Source organism: Astatotilapia calliptera, chromosome 17 (genome assembly GCF_900246225.1).
Source record: "Astatotilapia calliptera chromosome 17, fAstCal1.2, whole genome shotgun sequence".
Lineage (NCBI taxonomy): Eukaryota > Metazoa > Chordata > Actinopteri > Cichliformes > Cichlidae > Astatotilapia > Astatotilapia calliptera.
Window position 1 is genome coordinate 36,228,189 of NC_039318.1, and position 22,505 is coordinate 36,250,693.

General features: G+C 40.5%; 1 protein-coding gene across 2 annotated transcripts in view; it reads right to left on the bottom strand.

Moving 5' to 3' along the window:
* tafa2 (TAFA chemokine like family member 2) overlaps window positions 1–22,505 on the bottom strand; it is a 94,512-nt gene that overhangs the window by 13,668 nt on the left and 58,339 nt on the right. For both annotated transcript variants that reach the window (XM_026146769.1, XM_026146768.1), the window contains exon 2: window positions 22,006–22,109. In XM_026146769.1, the coding sequence (XP_026002554.1) occupies window positions 22,006–22,108 (103 nt within the window). In that variant the 5' untranslated portion in view covers window position 22,109. The remainder of the gene's footprint in view (window positions 1–22,005; window positions 22,110–22,505) is intronic.

Here is a 22,505-nt window from a genome sequence, read left to right on the forward strand (position 1 = left end):
GCAGGCTTTCTGCTTTGTGAAGTAACCCTAATGTGTTAGGCTCCAGTTAAACAGTTACATTTCAACTCATATATATATATATATATATATATATATATATATATATATATATATATATATATATATATATATATATATATATATATATATATATATGATTTAAGATCTTAGAAGACCACTAAAATTGTTATTGTTCTCTTTACTGCTGTGTTTTTCAGATTGGCTAACCAGCAGGGTATTAGCTGGTTTGCTGACCTGTATGTAGATTTGGCTGTTGCTTCTTCTATTCACTCAACCAGTTTCTAGGAAAAAGTATTTTAATGAGGTGGCATCTTTCTTTGGTGTCAGTTTTTCAACAGCTCCGAGTGAATCACTGGCAGCCCCGGTGTCTGGTTTAGTAGAGAAGGGGATTGTTAACTTGCTAGCATTTATCAAATATCCTAGCTTGGCAGGGGCTGACGTGGTGGCTATACTAGACGTGTTTCCCTATTGTCAGGGTAGACTATAGTACCGCCTGCTTCTGCACCTGTTGTACAGGTACTAACTGAGAACAGGCCGATGACACGCCTCCACTTTGACTCACTTTCTGCAGTCTTCACTTGGCTATGGCTAATGCTAGGTTGATGTTGTCTAGCATGCTTCCAGCTGAAGAGGGAGGAGTGTGATAGGGATTTCCAGTTTAAGAAAGAGTTGGAGTTGCAGAGGTGAAGTTGAAATAACGGCACCTGGAACCCCATCAATGTTCTTTGTGTGGCTCCCGCTGCTCTGCAGTCTAAGCTGGCATTTAATAACACTCTCAATTTTTTGTGACACTAAAATGGATACTTTGCACTTTAAATCTGATGAACAAATAGGTACAGGTACTGCCCTGGCTGCAGGATGTGTGGGCCATGATTCTGCAATGTAAATTAGTATACAAGACTCGAGAAATTTGTTCAGCCCTATCAGCTGAGGATACTTTTAACAATAAAAACTTAAAAAGTGCCCTCCTGTTAGTCTGTGAACTTGTCCAAGAAGCAGGCAGCGCTTTCTGGGCCTAAGGAAGACATCAAAGCCAGGCCTGTCTTGATTTTGCAAGGTAGAAGGGTATTGTTTTCGATTGGTGGGTTGTAAGGCTGCTGGCTTTAATGCAAAAGGTGTCGTGACTACAACAATCTGCCATACTCGCTTCTGAGTTCACCGGGACCCACAAAGCTTCTAAGTATGATCAGCCCACAGAATAGTGTGCCAGTTGCATGTCCAACCCTAAGTCACAGAGAAAGGATTTCTTTTGTTTTAAGGCTGAATGTGAACAATATCAATGAAAACAGTCAGTTTCAGCTCAATTTCTTTTTTACACAACTTGTACGTGAATCATCAAATCATCTTTTACAGGTAAAATGCAGAAGGCTGCACTTTTATACAGAGCATGAGGCATATGTCGTGTAATACATACAAATGACTGATAATAATTGTGTATATCTGAGAAGTTTTCCATGTGGGAAAGTCACTCAATATGTTATGATTATGAAACACTAAAAAAAATAGCCTTTGTTTTGTTTTCATGAAAAGTCCTTAGATAGCCCTGATGGTCAGAGTCCCTTTAAGATCATTACTTACTTAAGCTTGGCTCTGAAGTCTGATTGCTGAAACTGTAATCCAGCTGTTTACAGAGGATAATATGGTGACCAGTCAGCCTCTGGCATCATTTGCACAATAAATATAATCGTAAATATGTCTATGTAAAAATAGAAAATGGCACTGTGTATATGAAGAATTACTCAAGTATGATGCTGTTCTAGATTTATCCCAGCAAGCAGCATTCTGTCGAAACAAAAAGCAAACAAACAAACAAACAAAATCAGGTCTGTGAAGGAAAAAGTGCAGCACTGCAGTATGTGGAGCCAATTTCCAGATCACGCTCTATTGTCTGAATTATTTAGAGCCTGAGCTGCTCCATCCTCTTTTAATTGCATGTGACATTTTCATGAGGTGTCCTTCTGCTGAGATACACACTGCTGCCGCTGCGGTAAACAGTAAATCTGAAACGACTGCATGAAACTGGTCCTAACAGTCTGTACTCGAGCAACTCAACTAAGCCTGGTTAATTTCATTTTCACTTCAGCGTGTTACGTCTGTGGACAGCAACAGTTTGGCTGCTGTAACAAGCAGCTCTAAAGGTGATAGAATCAGCTGCTTTTCTGAGACCGAATGATATTAAATCTGACAACACAAAAGCATCTGTTATCTTATTTGAGTTCAGAAAATATGACTTTTACTGAGGCTCTGATATTTGCTGCTCCATGTTTTTGGTTATCTAATCTCTACAAAGTGATAGGATCAAATATTTCACACATATTATACATGTTATCATCGGGCAAAAAAACCCACAATACTTAAAATACAAAAAGCAAAGAAACAACAACACAGGAAGAGCAAGGGGACGTCCTGTTTTTGATTATGCGTGTCTGCTCTATCCTCACCATCCTTTCTCAAATCACCAGGTAGGTAGCCATCCAAAAGTAGCGGGATGCTTACTGCAAATAAGAAAAAAAGATATGAAAGACAAACACACAGTAAGCTGAGCTGCTTTAGGTCTTTGTGCTGCCAGCGGCTACATACTGAGAAGCAATGGTGTTTCTGACTGGATTTAGAGTTCTTTTTGGATGCCTGCTCAGCGCACACTGCCAGCAGATACAGAGAAAAGCATTTCACTCAGGAATCATTCAGTCCTCCTCACACAGAGTCCATCTTTTAGCCTGCTGTGCTCCGCTTTGACAGAGAGGATCCCTCTGGCTCCGGATACACCACAGCTGCTGCTGCCGCGGTTATGTTTTTAGATTCGTCCTTCAAAATTTTATAGCACCAGCATCATGCCATGAAATTTAAATAACAGGATGCAGGGACTCCCTGATGGCTAAGCATGTCATGTAACTGCATCGTCCCCAGTCTGACTCTGGCTGGGGACTTTTGTTGCTTGTTGTAGCCTTTTCTCTTGTCCTATATGTCCTGTCTGCATCTCAACTGTGGTTCTATCCAAAAATGGCAAAAATGAAAACAGCCATGCATGAAAAACTAGACAAGCCTTTTTGAGAAGGACGCTGGAAACTATAAATATTTATGAGTGAGTACTCATAACTACTTATAGAGTAGGTAGTACTTCTTCTGTGAAGACATTAGTGGTGTGTGATACTGCATATTTTGGTATCAGTCAAATACCAAGTATATACTGTGATACTGACACAGACTCTTATCCTCTAAAGGCAGCGTATGCAGGGGAGAGTAGCACATTTTTCATTTCCAAACAACAACAATAATTTAACATAATTCATTTGGCTACATCCTGAACTTGGGGAACAGAAACAAAGTATTGATCCTGTCACACTAGTATCAATATGATACCAATACCAGCCTTGATATCAATACCTCGATCAATCTGCCCGCCTCTAGCAGACACATTGTTGGAATTGAGATAAGTGAGAGACACAAGAGAATGTTGGTGTTCCAATTACAGCATAAAGAGAAATAAAGTTAGGTTATACTAACAACAGGAATATTTCCAGGTTTTTTTAAGTTATGGCGAGCAAGGTAAGACCAAGAATGAGGAGGCTTTGGACCAAACCACACCAAACTGTCTACTTTAATGCTTATAGTTTAGTAAAATGTGACGTAGTCACCCAGAAACAGCTATAAACTAAGAAAATCACTGCATTTCAACCAAATCCCTGATTTTTTTTTTTTTAACATAATGAAGTCATTTTTAATGCCTAAATCTAACCAGTTGATACATTTTGAATAAACAACATATTTTTAAAAAATGACAGTTAAAAATCTGTGATGTGTTTTAGTTGAATTGAGATGATTCTCCAGCAACTGCAACTCCAATCGCCAAAGTGGAAAATATTCATTTTTTCCAACATGAAATACTACAAACGAGCTGGGGCTGGTGCTGGATTGTGTTCTGGGATGCGAAACTAATTCAGAAACAGGACAAGACAATAAAAATCGTGTCCAGAATGATGAACCAATAGATAAGAGCCTGCATTGTCTATAATTCAGACAATACCTTATAATTACTGTATATTATTTAACCACTGTAAAGATCGAACCAACACATCGTCACGATGTACACTTGAGGACTGTTTATTGAAGCATCACACGTTTTTATGGTTCGGCACCATGTTCGCTAACTTTCCAGTTAGTCGTCTGCACACACGCACGCACGCGCACGCACGCACGCGCGCGCGCACACACGCGCACACACACACACACACACACACACACACACCCCCCCCCCCCCTCTCTGGTCTCCGGCTTTACTATATAAAAAGAGAAAAACCTCATTAGGCAAATCATCTCCACCTGTCCCTCCAGCCTTGGCTCCGCCCCCTTGAGCTCACTGCGCCACTCCTCCCCTGCAGCTGACCACACCTCCACCACAACCATATTTAGCCACATTTATAGTTACATATTAGAAGAACTATTTTATTTTATTTTTTTTAATGGAAAGCAGTGATTTTCTAAATGGAAAAATATCAACTGAACAAGTACAGATAAAAATAAAAAACAGTATTATTATTATTACTGAACCTATGCAAATGTTCTTACATGAATTTTTCTGATGTGAAAATTGTTAATTATATGAAACATTCGCTTTCTTAACAGGAGTATCCCACAGACACATAGTACCTGCTAATATGTGCTAATTAACATAAAAATAAGATGCAATTTTACTCAAAAATGGAACATAGGCCAACTGGAGGGGCTAATGTGGCTGTAAACCACACAGCAAACCAGATTATTTGTCAGATAATTGTATTGAAAAAAATTCCCCAAAAGGCACAAACACAACAAACACTGCATGAGGTGGCTGAGATGACACCTAGCAGACGGCTGAGAGCCCACTGACCTGCCTGTCAATGCAACCACGGCTATAGCAAACTATAATGCACGTCCTAACAAAATGAAGCAGGTAATTAAAAGAAAATCAACCCAGGTACATTTGTTATAACCAGAACAGGCTATAAAAGACAGCTTCTCCTGTAAATTTGTACACTGTACCAAAAATAGCTCAGAAAGGTTCAAATAAATTGAACGGCTCTATAAACCAAAACCTAAAGATATTACACCAGGGAGCTTAATAAAATAATAACTACAGATGGGCAGGATGGTTATGATCCATAGTCATTCACCACACCCACAGTCATTCTGATGACCTCTGTGGCAGCGGATGGACGAATGCGAATATGATCTTGATTTAAACTGAATTCAAATAGCAGCAGCGTTTCTGTTTCTCTCTGCGACTAAGATGGATGTGTGATCGACAGCTAACAGCTCAACATGCAGGCCACAGAAACATCTCTTTATGGTAAAATATCCAGGACTACGCTGGGTTTCATCCCCACACAGTGCAGTCCCTCCACATTTCCTCTTCTCTCTTAGATTAACGTCCCTGTCTGCACGAAAACTCCCGAAGCCAGGTAGTGTGACACTGTAGTCTGGGGAACGTGAGTGTCTCCATGAAAAACATCAAACCACACTCACTGTGTTCCCTCTGGGTCTTAATCAGCTCGCTAAGCTCGTCCATCTTATTGTCCAAGGACCTCACATTCCTCATGATAATCGCTGGAACAGCTCCAGCACTGAGAGCCGGTTGTTTCCTCCGTAGCACCTTTGGGATTACAGGCCTCGCTCTGGGCAAGTAGAACTGTCAATGTGATCGTAACAGGCAAAAAAAACAACTGCAAATGATGAAACTACCTACTTGCCAAACAAAACACAACAATTACACCTTTGCATAAAATATAACGAGGAAGAAGAATCTGTTTTAAAAAACACAGAAATATCTACATATCATACAATTTTGTAATATTATGGATGCCACAGAGCATTTTTCAAACTTTCTACCACTGTTACTGTTAACAAAGATGTGTAATGTTGCCCCAGCGGACTGTTTAGTACCAGTCCATTTCACTACATTTGTGTTTGAGGATAATCTAATGCAGAGCAAATCCAGTTACAAACAAACGCCTTCTGGCATTTTACATTACCTTGCAGGAAACCAAGACGATTATGTGCAGTAAAGATGGGAAGCACAATTGTTATTTTGGTTTACAAGATTTGGTTTATTTTAGTATTTTAAAGCAAAAAAAAAAAAAAAAATCAGCCAAAGGGAATTTTGGAAAATAAATCCCCCCAACTATATTAGTGAGAGAAAGCCAGAAATATGAACCCTGCTGGAAATTTCCAGAGGCAGAGTGAGCAGTCTGCTGCTTTGCAAAGCTAGTGAATCGTGCCTGTGGGGGTAAACACGACCCCCTGGTACAAAAACTCTGAAGCTAAAAAGAAAAAGAATTATGAATAATAAGGAACAATGTAAGTAAAAACGTTCATCAAGAATTTATAACAAAAATATATACACAATGTAAAGAAATGCATTTGACTGTATATTGTTTTATAGTAAACTTGAATGCATTTCCTCAGTGAAATTTGCAGTGTTGTAGAACAAAATTTCCGCGCTTCCTTCGATGAATCCACAGACTGGAAATGATACAGAGAGTCTGCTGATATCCATATGAGCCAACACTTCACCGTTTTTACCTTCGGTACAATATGCTCAGCATGCCACTGCGAAAACTGAGTCGCATGACACATTATTCCTCACATCTGGCGTGTTTAAGCCCAGAGGCTGATAGTTGCTCTCTTATGATTCTCTCACAACTCTGAGCTCTGAAACCCAGTGAGAACTAGATGTGCTCTCTGCCCTGCTGCTCCCACCATAGTATGTATACGCCAGTAAGACTGATCAATAATTGCACAGCTGACAGTGAATACGAGGCTCTAAATGCACCATAAAATTGTACGTGATAGTCAAAATTGACACATTTAAATTTCCTAAACTGTATCACTTAGTAGATTTTTTATCTTAAGATAAAATACAGTTAGGCTGTCCTCTGAATGGCTCCTAATAATGTGCTATTCATATACAGCCTTCCTCTTGGCATTAATTTCTATTCTCTGATGATTGTTCAAAGGATGTAGATCAGTACCAGTGACTAACATGTTTCTTATTAGGTGTCATCTAAGTGACATGAATTTAAACACATCCCATATCCAAAAGCTCTAATTTAATACTCCAATGAATTATTAAAAAAAAAAAAGATCAAATGTTTGAAATGAACTAAGACATTTTCTTTGGTGTATTTCTTTCTCCTTCAGTCTTTCACCTCTACCTTATCTCTGTCCTTTAAACTTTATGTCATTTCTTTTTCAAAGCACCCTTCTCTTACTGATCACAGTACAGTCACGAGTAGGAATGTAACCCATGACTCGTCTTTTCTGATTCTTGGCCCTTAGTCTTTATAATGCGTAACATGAAACATGTTCATAGGGCTGACCTCTGAAAATCACTGCTTTGAAGCCTTACTCAGAGATCCTCTATTTGTGTCCAGTCCTTTGAGCATTGATTTATCCACATGACATCATGCAATGTTCTCGTGGTCAACCAAAGAAAGAAGCCAATTTGCATGTGGAGCGATATTCTTGCTGCTGACTGACCCTTTCACTATAAAACACATCGCCTTGTTAGTGATGTGAGCATCAACAGCAACCTTAGCGGGTACTCCGTTCCAGCTTTATATGTATTTAGGCTCATAGACGCAGTCAAGATGACCAGCTGAAGTTCAAGTTTAGGCATCAAAGGTTTAGGGGAAAACAGTGGTCCCCAACCCCCGGGCCACGGACCGGTTTGGTGCCGGGCCGCTAGAGTTGAGGCTCGGGTGTGAAATTTATGGTTTTCAGGATTTTTATCGTTAACTCTGTTTCCCTGGGTCTTTCCCCGTGTGTTATGAATAATTGTTCTTTTTTGGTACCGGTACTGGTTTTATTTTGTTGTATTTATCCGCAACATGTTAAAGTTCGGTCCGTAAAAATATTGTCGGACATAAAGCGGTCCAAGCGCAAAAAAGGTTGGGGACCGCTGGGTTAGAACGCACCATTTTGCAACATAAAACACGCTGAAGGGAAAACTTTACCTACAATAAACTTTTCCAATATTTTCCTTGTTTGCTACGGTTATACATCCTCCGTCTCACTGCATCTATTTCAAACCGTAAGACACGCCTGTCGAACTCTATCGAGCTGCTCTATATGCTGAATAATTACGCTGAAGGGAATTCCCACACTCACACTGATTTTACAAAATACAAAAACAATCTGTCACTGTGACGGTAGCAGCTAACAGTCTCTGCTTGTGGCGGAGCAGTCAGGTCTTTCGATCACAAGATCATCTCCTACTCCATCTCCCAACTTTTGATGCTGCCCAAGCATTCGCTCCTTTAAGACGATCCTTTGAACCAAAGCTGTTTCCGTGTGGAGGGATGGGCATTTTTTCCCTCTCTGTGCACGACTGAAATTACTTTGCTTAAGAAGCTTTTATACATTGGTCTCTGGAGACGGAGAAACTGCAAATGCATCCCTGCTCTGTATCATTCATGAAGCTGTTGTGAATGATAATGCAATCATTGCTTTGCTCTATATGCTGCATTGTGTGCAGCCAGAAACACCGCCTCACGTAGAGAGAAAACACCTTTAACAATGAGCTCACCGAGTGCGATTCCCCCTTTGCAAACCTTCATAATGAGAAGAGGAAGTGTCGTTCTATTTATTGCTTTATTCGTAGCTGTTTTGAGCAGCGACACATGACGGGTTTTTTCACATGAGGCACAATCTTGCAACCATGTTCGCAAATCTGATTCAGGACACTGAACTCGATGCAAATGAGAATATGGTTTGTTTGTTATGTTTAATATGGGGGTCCAATAGTGTCTCCGAGTGTTAGTTACTGCTCTCTCAAGGGTGCAAGGAATGTTTTCCTTTCTTGGCAGGATGCTTGTTATCCAACATATAAATCTTTTTTATTACAAAGAGCAGAAAGTGCAAGGTGCAGAGCAAGCAACAATCTTTGATGCATACAACACAGAATGGAAGCCAGACATGGAGGTCATACCTCAGTGTAACATTTACAGTAGTACATACAGAAGGCACCTCAGATGCTATACTGCAAACTGAATCTTCACCTGTACCAGCTCAGTGCTACCTGAGTGCTGCTAACGTCTAAAAATACTGAGTATAAACCTTCAGAAATATTTCACTCCTCTCAGGTTCGAGTTCTACTTACCGACCTGTGTGCTTTGATTCTTGCTAAGTGGTTTCCCATTGTAGACACTGAAATTCAAGGCCAGCACAATTTGAAGGTCAGAATTTAAGCTCTCTACAACCCACTTGGGTGACCACAAGCACTGTTTGCCGAGATGGCAATGCAATATAAAAATTAGGTAGAGATGCCTTCCTACTGCTTTTCTGGTAAAAACTCTTCAAGTCCTACAGTTGTTTTTCACATAACTGATTGATTAGGTTTTAAGCTTTATTGAAGAGCAGCTCTTACAAAGCAAGCCTTAGTACATCAAGGTTATAGTCTGTGAATGCTTAGTGGCACATGGTATGTGGAATGTTTTTCTTGAGCTGTTTCTTAAAGGTTTTGCAAAATTTTATAATTTTAGTCTTTGCTTCAAACATTACACGTTTATCATATCATCTATTACTGTTAGTATCTACATATCAACATAACAACACACAAAATCTTCTATTTATGCAAACATCTTGTATCAAGGAGACATGTCCAGCCTTTGTAACAGGTAAAAAAAACTTGTACAGCATGATATGTTTAGCCCTGACTGTGGTCTAGCAACGCACATAACAGAAAGACCGTTATTTAGTTTTACCCAAGTAGTAGAAAGATTTGTGTCTATTCTAGTTCCATTGTCAAGCTAGCTAGCTAACAAGAAGAGAGTCTTTTTTTTAGGCAACAACATTACATGTGCTTGGCTTTACTTTGTGTCCATGTGTAATCTTCACTTTAAAAGAATTAAAATAAATGTGTTCATGCTGGCCAGATTATCTTTGAGTGCTTAGCATCACTTTTTCTGGTGTTCCTAGCAGTCTTCCAGTTCTGCCCCTTTTTTTCAGTTCCTCGATGCTCTTTTCCTGCATGACATTTTTGTCTACCTGCATAGTTCACTTTGCTTGAATGCCCAGTTTCAGTATCCTACATTTGATAGCTCATCTCTGTGATTGTTACAAACACTGACCTGTTGGAATTCATGCACCACATAACTCGCGTAGCATATGCACAGTGTAGTGCACAGAAGTGTACTAACAATCAATCAATCAATCACCTTTATTTATAAAGCAAAACAACCACAGCTGACAGAAAGTGCTGTACATTGGAATCAAAAAAGAAAATTACATAAGATATAAATAAAAGCCAAATAAAAGAAAGAAAAAATAACAGAAGAATTATATTTCAAATACTGGTGGCTGTTTGGGGTCAGTCCTTTAGTCGCCTCACCAACCGCTGCTATAACAAATAGTTCCATGTTTGTTCCATGAACTGGTTAACTTGGATTGTCTGAGGCTGGAAGTTAGCGTAACCTAGCTAGCCCAGTTCAGCTCTGAGACCAGGCCTATGGGGGCGTCCACATCATAGGCTGCATCCTCCTGAGGACCAGACCTTCGCAGTCTACGTGGGCCGGAAGTGAGCAGCTGTGAAATGGGACGGTCTAGCCTTCAGTTTTGCATCAACAGCTGTCTCGGTAGAGTTTCATAAACTTGGCCATCTGCCCATTTCTATCGAAAATATAACAGGACACTGGAGTAAATTCTGTTTAATCAGTTTTCTATTTGACATTTATTCAGCTGTGTGAAAACTATAACTTTAATCTCAGCAAAACCAATTTACTCAGGAACAAATAAAACCGAAAACATCGGGGCACTTTTGCAAAAATGTGATGTCTTGATAAATCGAGCAGATATTTGAAGTTTACACCGTTACATTCTCACCTGAAAATATCTTAAAAGTTTATTTTGTGACCCAGGAAGAGTAAAAACTGGAGTTTGGCTGGGCCACGCTATGAATTCTGGGATATGGTGGGCCACAAAGGACACACCCGACCCATCCTTCAAATTCGGGGAAAAGGAGAACGCATTTGTCGGCTGCATTCGGAGGAGTCTCTGCCTACAAATGCGGCCTCAGGAGGATGCAGCCCATGAATTTGGACCCTATTTGTCTTTCAACTACATTCACTTCCTGGGGTCACAGTGTCGATAAGGTGCAGGAAATAGGTCAAGTTTATTTATATAGCCCATTTCCAAATAGTCCATGCTGCACAAAGTGCTTAACAATGTAGAATAATGCAGTAAAATATAGAAAAATAAATAAATAAATAAAATAACTAAAGGAAAACAACTAAAAAAAACAACTAAGGCTGTTAAAACCAAAATACTTGGTCAAAGTGTGACCATAAAAATGTGATCAAGTGTTTGTGCAGATCTAATATTTAAGGGTAGACTATTGCTCTGGGACCTGTCGCCACAAGACTTCAGTTTAGTCCGTGGAATGGATAACATTAGTTTTGAACTGGACCTCATGATTTTCTCTAGAGCATAAATAAATAGGAGCTCAGACGGGTACGAAGGGGCTCGGCCGTTAAGTGCCTTAAAAACAAGGAGTAAGAGTTTAAATTGGATCCTGTAAGGAAGCCAGTGTAGAGATGCTAAAACTGGGGTAATATGATCTTACTGTTTAGTGCCAGTTAGCAGACGAGCAGCTGCATTTTGGACCAGCTGCAGACGATAAAGAGTAAAGTACAAAGAATTGCAGCAGTCCAGTCTGCAAGTAATAAAAAGATGAATAACACGTTCAAAGACATTAGCTGGAAGGTATGGCTTTACCTTAGCTAGCTGTCTTAAATGAAAAAGGCTGGATTGGACTACTGCTGTCACCTGCCCACATAGTTTGAAGGAACCATCGAGGTTTTTTTTCTTACAATAGGAAGATAATGGGCCCAGAGCACTGTCAATGTGATTATTAACGAAATTACCAAAATGACAACCCCTGTTTTGTTTTCATTTAATTTAAAAGAAATGACCTCTGGACCAAACCAGGAAGCCATCTCCATGGTATAAAGCTAACACACCATTGGCTTAGCTTCCTATATACCATGCAGACAGGAAAGTTTTAACAGCTCCCTTCAGACTTATACAAAGCACCTCCTTTATTTAACGTAAGATGCATCACTGCAAGTTCTGTGGTTGTTTTGATGCATACACATATTTACATTTACTATCAGAAGACACAAAAGGCACAGGAGGAAAAACAAATAGCAACGCATTTAGAATCAATGTACAGTCGATTATTGTAGATGCTATTTAAAATAAATCAGATGTCCCCATGACTTTAGATCCAAGCCATCCTGTCTGACTCCTATCTCTGCTCAATAAGGCACAAGCACAAAGGTGAACGGAGTGACCAGAGACACTTATTAAGTTTGTGTTGTAAACATCCACTGTTGTAAAGGACAGACTCCTCTGTAGCAAGCTGGCTTGACAGGAGAGTGCAAAGGCAAACCTTCTTTTTAAGAAATCAGAGCAGAAAATAAACCAAATTTGCATAACTGTCAGAGAGCAGCACGTTTGATGGCGCAGCCATGATCCTGTCTTTGCTGACACAAACTGGTTATCTAAAGAAGCAAAACCTCATGTCTGTGCATTATTAAAATAGTTTTTCATCTTGTTGAAATGAAATAAATTTGTCCCTCTTGCCAGCAAGTGAGCTTAGGTCCCTCCTTCTTCCAGAAGCCAGAACATGTCTCTATTGGACATGTTCTGGCATCATTTTATCTCTTAAATGATAACAGGTTTACAGCGATACAAATAACACTCAGGGGAAATTAGTGGGCGGCGGTGGCTATCCGGGTGAAATGGAGCACGTGCGAGATTATTCTGATCTTCTTCCTGCTGAAATGATGAGCGCCTTGAATGGGGGATGGCTGCCAATCAAAGCCACTCACATCAAAGCGCTGCACTCCCAGTGTAATTGGTGGACAAAGAGGAGAGAGGTGTGTGCAATTTCTGTCATGCTCACGAATGGACATCCTGTCTGGCAGCAGAACTGCCTGCATACCACCAATTACCTGAGGCTGTGCATTGTCAGTGGGACTCCCAGTGATGAAACATGTGGGTTGGTCTTTGCTTGTAATGTTGCTGAGTTGCCATAATTGATCTCTGTGGGTTTACTGGTGACGACTCAACAACACTTTTAATTAGGCAATGGGAGACGAGTTTGACTCATACCACCAAAGTAGCCGTTTCAATCCAATTACTCCACCGTTTACCACTGTGAAATTTTATTTGTGATGCAGAATGGTGACAAATTCCTTTCGTAACATCTTGCATGAGAAGTGGCAGCCTATGTGGCAGCCCTCCTCAGTGCATTTGTTCTGTGTGCCGCTTTGCATTTGTCACTCTGTTTTGGGAGAATCGCACAAGCCTCCGCGGGTCTCAGTAGCTCCCAGAGAGCTGAGTGAATGGATGGAACGGCACTAACCAAACTTATAGAGAGAGGAAAGTTGTTTATGTCTTGGCATGGGGAGATGCATTATGTTGAGCCTCTTTAGGCCACTTGATTAATCAGACAGAGCACATGATGTGACTGAGACACCTAATAAAAACCTCTGTCTCTGCATCAGATCTGACATTTGCTGAACCTGCTCCAGAAGGACATGAAATGAGTGACTTTGTTATTCTGCTAGTTTCTTATATTAATATTTCAGTTAAAAGAGAGGAAGCCCAGAACTAGAAGACTTGTACAGTGTTCTGTGCCGCGGATCAGCCCTGATGACGTTTTCATTGTGTGGTCAAGTTACTTGAAAAAAGTAATTAGTTACTGACAGAGGCGGAGCCAGACATTTGAAACACCCGGGGCTTAACCCTAAAGGGTAGTATGCATGTGGGATTTTTTATTTTTTTTGGGGGGGGGTAGAAATGACTGAAAGATTAATAGGCTCTGTTTTGAGTTTTGTTCAAAAAAGAATGACTTCATATAGGGAAAAATATATATCACACATGCAGGACACCTTAAACTAGTTTTTTAATTAAGCAGCAAGGCAGAACAAAGTCGGGCTGTATCAAGACACGAGGACTAAACCCCAATTCAACCAGACCCAGAACTGATCCAGAATTAAAACAGGACTACAAGAGTTCAAAATCAGGACTACTGAGGACTTAACCAAGACAGAACCAGAATCAGAACTAGATGATCGTAGCACTAAAAATCATCATAGACCTGCACTACACTTATTTTTTTAATTCTACCAAAGTACAATATTTAGATTGAGAAAAGTTTATATAATTATTTAGCCTTGTTGTGCAAACAAGCCTGCATAACTTAATAAATGTAGAATTTGAAAAATAGTATACCTAAAAAGAAACACTAGGTACGAGATACATGAGGACCTATGATACGGTGATACTTTTGGTAAACAACCATTTGACTAACATGTGTGTCTCACCTGCTCTTGTTCATCTCTGTTCTGTCCTCATTCTCCCTCTCTGTTCCTCTCTCTCCCTCTCTGTTCCTCTCTCTCCCTCTTTGTGCTGACAATCATCAAATATACAGTTGAAACCACATATTTATGTACTCTTCAGATCAAAACACAAACACTTTTTTAATTGTAAGATCAAATCAGACTAAATGTTTATTTTTTAGATAAATATAAAAAACATATTTGTTAACTTTAAGAGTAAAGAGAGAAACTGTCTGTATTTCTTAATTGCAAATGGCACCAAATTGTATTCAAACTTGAGCCACATTTATGGAGCTCCACAGTTCTTTTCCTGGTGTTTTGGTTGATATCTTTTAATTTTCCCATTTCAAAGAAACAGGCTCTGTGTTTTGCCTTATATGCATCCACAGCTGTGCCACCAATTTACTCACATGGACTCTACTAACCTATCAGAAGCTTCTTGAGCTCAGAATGGAATTGTCTGGAGTTTCTTATTAATTAACAAACTTAGTGTATATGTACTCCTAAATGTGATCAAAGTGATAAAAAAACAGAAAGCTCTGTCTCTCTTTATTCTGACATTTAACTAATTCAAAAGATATTTCAATATTTATCTAAAACAAAAGTTTACTCTAAATTGATGTTTTACAGTAAAAATGTTTTATGTTTTCTCCCTAAAGTGTAAATATCTGGTTACAAATGTGAATATCCTGCTGTGTACTGAAATCCCTCTTGTTTTGCATAGAAATATACTGAACAACATACAAAGCATAATATATAAAATAACATTTACCTGAGTTTTTTCTTTGAAAGAAGCCTCTAATGTCCATTCTTATGTTTCAGTACATAACTGAAACCGATTTAGTCGGGGAGGGTAAGAACTGAAAATATGTTGATTCACTTGAAGAGCAAGTAACGTAATATTGGTCAAGTGATCAGTTTGATATCAATCTTTCGTGATGCACCGTCATATTTACATTATTTGTACGGTATGAATGATTTGCTTTGGTACCCAGGGGCCCGTTCTTCGTACGTCGCTTACTACACCAAGATCAAATGACACATCCAAGACCAAACCATCGCGCTAACCGTGAGCTCGCTAATCCGGTTCTCCGAACACACCTGCTGTTGACGATTAGTACAGCTGGATGAAGTAATGTGAGATCACTGGGTGTCGTAAAAGGGGCTACGCATCGATAGTAGAAACATTGATCGGCAACCCTCTGATTGGTAGGCGAAAATGTCGAAGGAGCGCGCTCGGTATTCTTCGGCAGCAGAGCAAGAACTCTTGAGTGAGGGATTTCAGGAGTTTCAAAGTTTAATCAGAACGCAAGGGAACACTGCAAAGGCTGCAAAAGCAAGGAGAGAGGGCTGGCAGAAAGTTGCTGACAAATTAAACTCGTAAGTAATTTAATAATAACAATAATAATGGAGTGGATTTGTATAGCGCTTTTCAAGGCACCCAAAGCGCTTTACAATGCCACTATTCAGTCACTCTCACATTCACACACTGGTGGAGGCAGCTACGGTTGTAGCCACAGCTGCCCTGGGGCAGACTGACAGAAGCCAGGCTGCCATATCGCGCCATCGGCCCCTCTGGCCAACACCAGTAGGCGGTAGGGTAAATTCATTATATTATATTACACTATATTATCCAATATTACATTACATTATATTATATTATGTTATATTATATCCCCTTACACATTAGAGCCACAACAGGACCCACTAGAACATGGGAACAAGTAAAAGTGAAATATAAGAATATTCTACAGAATGGTAATATTTATCACTTATATTGCTTTTCGTCTCTAGGAAAGAGAGCCTGGAATAATCTGTTTGTTTGTTCATAACAGCAACCAAGAAAAGGGCAGAGCAAAAAAAAGACAGGTGGTGGTCCTGCACCCCCTCGTCAACAAGTTGGTTAAGTAAATAATACCCTCACGGGAAAATCGATATCTCTCTATGAGCACACTGTCGCGCTGAGCTAAAGGATCCTGTCTGTCCCGCAATATACGCTGGATTCTGAGGACTCTCCTTATCAATCTTGCACCTTCCGCAATGGGTGGCTCGCGTATACGGACAGGACATGGCTGCGACAGGCTTCCCAAATCCACCTTCGCTTTTATAGCCGTGGTCTCTCATCTTGATTACACGAAGTAATTTACAATTACTACTGTGAAATATGAATTACATCTGTAATAATCACATACATGTAATAGAATGTTAATAGTACATTTCCCTTTTTTAGGAAATGACCTGTATGTATCTGTGTGAAATCAATAGAAGGATCAAGTGCTGCATTATCTTTAGTTACATTGATGTTATTTATTTATGGTGAAACAGTGGTGGAATATCGCTGTTGCTTTCGTATAAATGAAGCGGACATACCTGCGTGGCCGCGATCTAATCCTGTTTACATAAAGTAAACCTGCTCCCCAGCAGGTTTACGCTTACGGCTCTGTTGCTATGGCAGCAAGTCCCGGATGAGCTTCGGGGAACCGAACGATCCAAGATCACGCAAAATCGTCAACAATCTAATCCAGCTAACTCACTTAGTGAGGTACGAAGAACGGGCCCCTGGGCCCTATTTCAGGAAGCCGGTTTAGTGCAAACTCTGAGTAAGTAAACCCTGAGTTAACGAAAACTCTGGGTTGTCGGTTTCACAAAGCGAGTTTAGATTAATTCTGAGTGAGTTACTATGACGACACACTCCGTGAAGCTAACCTGCCCCCTAGCAGGTTTACTTCAACTAACCCTAACTTTCTCCGCCTCTTTGTCGGAAACCTGACTGTAGGAAGTGTCAGACATGGCGTGCTCCTTCCTTGAAGAGCCAGTAGATGTTGAAGCCCAAATTCTCCGCAGAGCTCTCCGCCGGGAGAGAGTGATTAGAGCGCGTTCGGACATTTTATCATTTCCTGATGATTTTCTGTGCGAACGTTACCGTTTTTCAGCACAATCTATAATTTATTTGAATAACATCCTCAGGCCTAATATTGCTCATGTGACACATCGCGGACATTCTCTCAGTTCATTACATATTATTTGTATTGCACTTCGGTTTTTTGCAAACGGGAGCTTTCTGTATAATATTGGTGACGCTGAGCACGTTTCCAAGGCTACCGTCTGTCGGGCAGTCAGGAATGTTACAGTTGCACTGAAACGTCTCCTGTACTCGTTTGTGGTGTTCCCCGGTCACAGACCCACAAGATTTATCAAAGAGGGATGCCACAAAATTGCAGGTATCAGGATGAACAAAACTTAATACATGATGTGGTGATACTTGAACTACTACTTAAATATTACATTTATTTTCAGGGTTCCCAGGCGTGATTGGCTGTACAGATGGCACTCACATTCCAATCATTGCTCCTTCAGTAAATGAAGGAGACTATGTGAACAGGAAGTCTTTCCACAGCATTAATGTACAGGTACATAGTTCCCTGTAGCATTTCAAACTAACAAATTATTTCATTATAGTAATGGATGCTAATTTGTGTTCTCTGCACTGTGAAGATCATATGTGATGCTGCCAACATTATCACAAATGTGGAAGCCAACTGCTCAGCCTCTGTGAGTGGTGGTGGTGGAGGACCCCCACCTGTTTTTCGGGCCTCCGCTTTTTTTCTGTTGGCTATAACGGGTCACATTTGAGCATACAGAGTAAGCAAATATGTACTTGTAATGTGCTCAGATAATTTCAATAAGTGCTTACAGAAAGAAAATTAATGTAGAATCTAACTGCAATTGATTTATATAGTACAAACAGACCAAGCACTATGGCTCATAATACAATTACACCTCACCTGTTTGGACTATATTTTTAGATTTCATTTTTACTTGCTGCCAGGAACGTTTGGGGCCTGTTGGGTTGCACCTGCGCTCACATCACATCACAAAATAAAATGTATAAAATAAAAAATAAAATATAATATAATAAAATGGCAGCACGGTGGCACCGTGGTTAGCACTGTTGCCGCACAGCAAGAAGGTCCTGAGTTCAATTCCACCATCAGGCCGGGGTCTTTCTGTGCAGAGTTTGCATGTTCTCCCCGTGTTTGCGTGGGTTCCCTCCGGGTACTCCGGCTTCCTCCCACCGTCCAAAGACATGCAGCTTGTGGGGATAGGTTAATTGGATAATTCAAATTGCCACTAGGTGTGAATGGTTGTCTGTCCCTATGTGTTAGCCCTGCGACAGACTGGCGACCTGTCCAGGTTGTACCCCGCCTTTCGCCCTATGACAGCTGGGATAGGCTCCAGCGCCCCCCGCGACCCTGAAAAGGATAAGCGGAAGCGAATGGATGGATGGATGGATGAATAATAAAATAACGTGTTAAATGGGTGGAAATCCCTAGATCAATGTTTAAATTAACACTCACGCATTGACTCTGTCGGCTATGTTTTGCCATGCATGCTCCCTTTCTTTTGCAGCTGAGGCTGTGTTACTTTTTTTCCGCAAAATTTGCATGTTATCGGCATATACTGCCATCAGAATTTCGGCCTCAAGCGCTGTAAAATACATTGACCGCGCCTTCTTTCCCTCCGTCTCCATGGTGACTCGCTTAATCTGTGCTCCACTAATCAGGGCTTTATGTATCCTCGTGCGCGCGCTTAACTTGGGGTTAAAGCAACTCCGCGTTGACTGAACTAATTGTTATCAGCCTTTCTGGAACCGAATATTCCGAGTTGGACAGTTCGGGGTTACTCAACCCTGAGTATCGTTTTTCACTCTGAGTTTTCTAAACCGGCTTCCTGAAATAGGGCCCTGGTCAAACTTAAGCTCTCCTTAGTATGGCTGGCTCCGTTTCTCCAACAGCGCACTCACAGGCGGCAGCTGCCCCGCCCCCTCGCTCAGTCGCTTAGTGCCTGAGCTCGGATCATACCAATATCAGGGGGGACTTTTTGTTTTATACAGTTGTCAGCCAGACATCTAACTATGAAAAAATTACACTCCAAAAGACCCCGGGCTTCTGACAAAACAACCCGGGCTTAAGCCCAGTAAGCCACCCCCACGCTCCGCCCCTGGTTACTGATTACTTCTCCAAAAAAGTAATCCTGTTACTTTACTGATTAGTTATTTTCAAAAGTAATTAGTTACTTCGTTACTTTTTAAAACATGATACACAACCTGGATACATAATAAAGAAATAGACCTTTCAGCCCAATTCTATTTTTTCTGTATAATCCATCATAAAACTGAATCAAATGGAAAAAGTCTGTTTTTAAAACCTGTTTCATTATTTTTAATCCTTTAATTTTATGCAAAAATTAAATCATATGCAACAGTCTTTGACTTAAAGAAATTGTTGAACATTTAAACCAATTTTCTGCATATTCTAGCATATTTAAAAAAATATTTTTTGTGTTCACACTCTTTCAAACAGATGCACGTAAAACACAGCAGAAAATAAAATAAATCAAAGATTCAGCAGCTCTGAGTCCTGTCGCTCTTAAATCTGTTGTCACCTGTTTAGCAGGAGTGGGGCGGGTGGAGGTTTGCCCACAGTGGTCATGTCAGTGGGGGGATCCAGGGGTTTCTCTGTGAATGTCACATTCCCGTGGCAGCGTGCTCGCTGCTCGCTCAGATTTGAAGTCTAATTTTTCACTTTAGAAAGAAGTTTTCCTCCCACACAGAGTGCACAGCGGACGCTAATGTTTTTGTCACTTTTACAGAATCAAAGTAATGTGAGTATTTCCAAGCTTTAAACGCTTCACGGTTGTACTCTCTCCCACACTCCATATCTGCACACGTCTGTTACCACAGACGTCGCACGTGCTTACGTCACAGTCATGACTCATGAGACACTCTCACAAACAAAATCACCGTTTAGTAACGCAGCGTGCTTACGGGAAAGTAACAGTAATCTAATTACCTTGAGTAAGTAATCCCTTACTTTACCCGTTACTTGACAAAAGTAATCGGATTACAGTAACACATTACTTGTATTAGAGCTGTAAGCTGTAAGAACAAAAAACTTTGTGCCTTGAACCTCCAAGGACACCGGGACTCGAGCAGGTGTGAAGATCAAAAGGTTGCATTTTGGAGCATTAAGTAAGACCTGAATGTAAACGGTCACGTCTTGGATTGCTTCTCCAGTCGAATGCTGCTGTTTTGTCTGAGCTACCGCTGTCTCACTGATGCACACATTGTGTTCTTTGTACAGGTTATAGCAATAGTGAGATGGGTCACTCATAGCTCGCTGATATATAAGCACTTGCAGTGAGTCCCTTGGCATTATTGGTATAAACCCACTGCCATTTTTCCACTGTGGTATAGCAGCATGTTTTAACCCAAACATGCTGTGGCAATCTGTTTCTAAACCCAACCAAATAGTTTCAGAGCTTGAACCTGAGCAGCGAATCCAGTGACGTAAGCAAAACAGATCACTGAGCAAAAACACAAAGTTACCAACTGGGACACAAACCAGACTCCTTGCTGATAATCTTTTGACTTACTCGACTGGTAATCAACATGTTTCCTGACACGGCCTTTGCCCTGTTATCTCTTCATACACCTCCATTTTTACAACCAGAGGATAAAAGCATCAACATAAAGGACAGCTTAAAATGCCGACACAACCTACAGAACATCAGTGTTTGAGAGCCGAGGTAGAGAATCCACTGGCCCTGTTGCTTCAGGACATACAGCACTGATGAAAGCAATTTAAAGCACAGTGTTGCCACTATTCAAGACTTACTGTCAAAAAACCCAAACTTAACAATTTGCTTAGATGTTATTAAGATGCATAACTGCATCAGTTACTAATGGTCAGTCCAGTTATTCGTGCTGCTGCTGCAGCGGACACTCCTGGTCTGGCTTGCACCACAGTAATGGCAGCATTGCTACATGGTGGAGCAGACCAGATTTATATTGAAAATAAACACCACACCAGAGCGTTTGCTTGCTCCCTCTCTCCCTGGTCCTGTTGGTTGTGCTGCCACATACATCATAATTTTGTAAATCACTGAGCTAAACATGGAAGCTACTCAAATTCAGTTTATTAGTTAGCTTTTGTGTTTTTTAATATATATATATTACAATTGCTTGCTCCCACTCCAGTCCAAAATGAGTCTTTCTTCATGAGCAGAATCTTCTACTTCTGCCACTGGCGTTCATTTACAGAGGGAAGGTCTCGCTGTCTAATCAGCCTAAAAATTCATACAGTTCATAGAAAGTTAACGCCTCCAGGTCACAAACACAAACTGAGAATGATTTCAGTGAAGTGATAGAAATCTCATGTCCAACATATTTCCATATTTATAGAGTTTAGCTTTTTGAGTGAGGGACAATGATAAGAAAGCAATGTTACACAGCTGGTGTTATTCTAAACAGATTATTCTGCATTCATCTCAAATTGTTGGTGAAAATACTTTTTGCTTGCTGGTTTGCACTGTGGCACTAAATCAGACAGTCAATGAGCAGCCTTAGTCTTTAATACTATGAAGGAAAGAAACAGTAAAAATATATGATTTTTATGAATATATTCTTTAAAAAAGAATATATTACTGACTGGGTCATAATTGTTTTCAAAGTCCAGACCAGTGATACCCAGAAGCAGTTCAGCACTACAGCCCACCACTGAAAACTTAAGAAGCAAAGTAAAAGCTGCTTTTGTTTCCTCACCTGTTGTTGCTTCTGCTGGTACAGACATCTCCCAGACGCTCATGACAAGCACCATTAGAAGTAGAGCTCCTTTGCTTCCAATCTGCGGGTATGGCTCACTCATCCTTGATAAAGAGGCGAGAGGAGAGGAGTGTTACCACAAATAACTCATTTATGATAGCTGCAGTTTGAAGCAATTTGAGGTGAAACCAGAAACACTATTTATAGCTATACAGCGATAAAGTTTACATCTAAATGATTCAGAGAAAGCTTGGGAGAAGGTGCTGTGACCAAACAAAACCAAAATCCAGCTCTTTCAAAATCATGAGTATGACCCAAGCAACACCATCCCCACGGTGAAACAAGGAGGCGGCAACATTATGCTGTGGTGTTCCTGCTAAGGACCAAGTAACGATTCCACTGCAATGAGGGGAAGATCGACCAGACCTCAGTCCTGCAGAAAATCTGTGGAGGGAGCTGAAGCTGCCAAGTTTCAGCCTAGAAATCAAAAGGATTTAGAG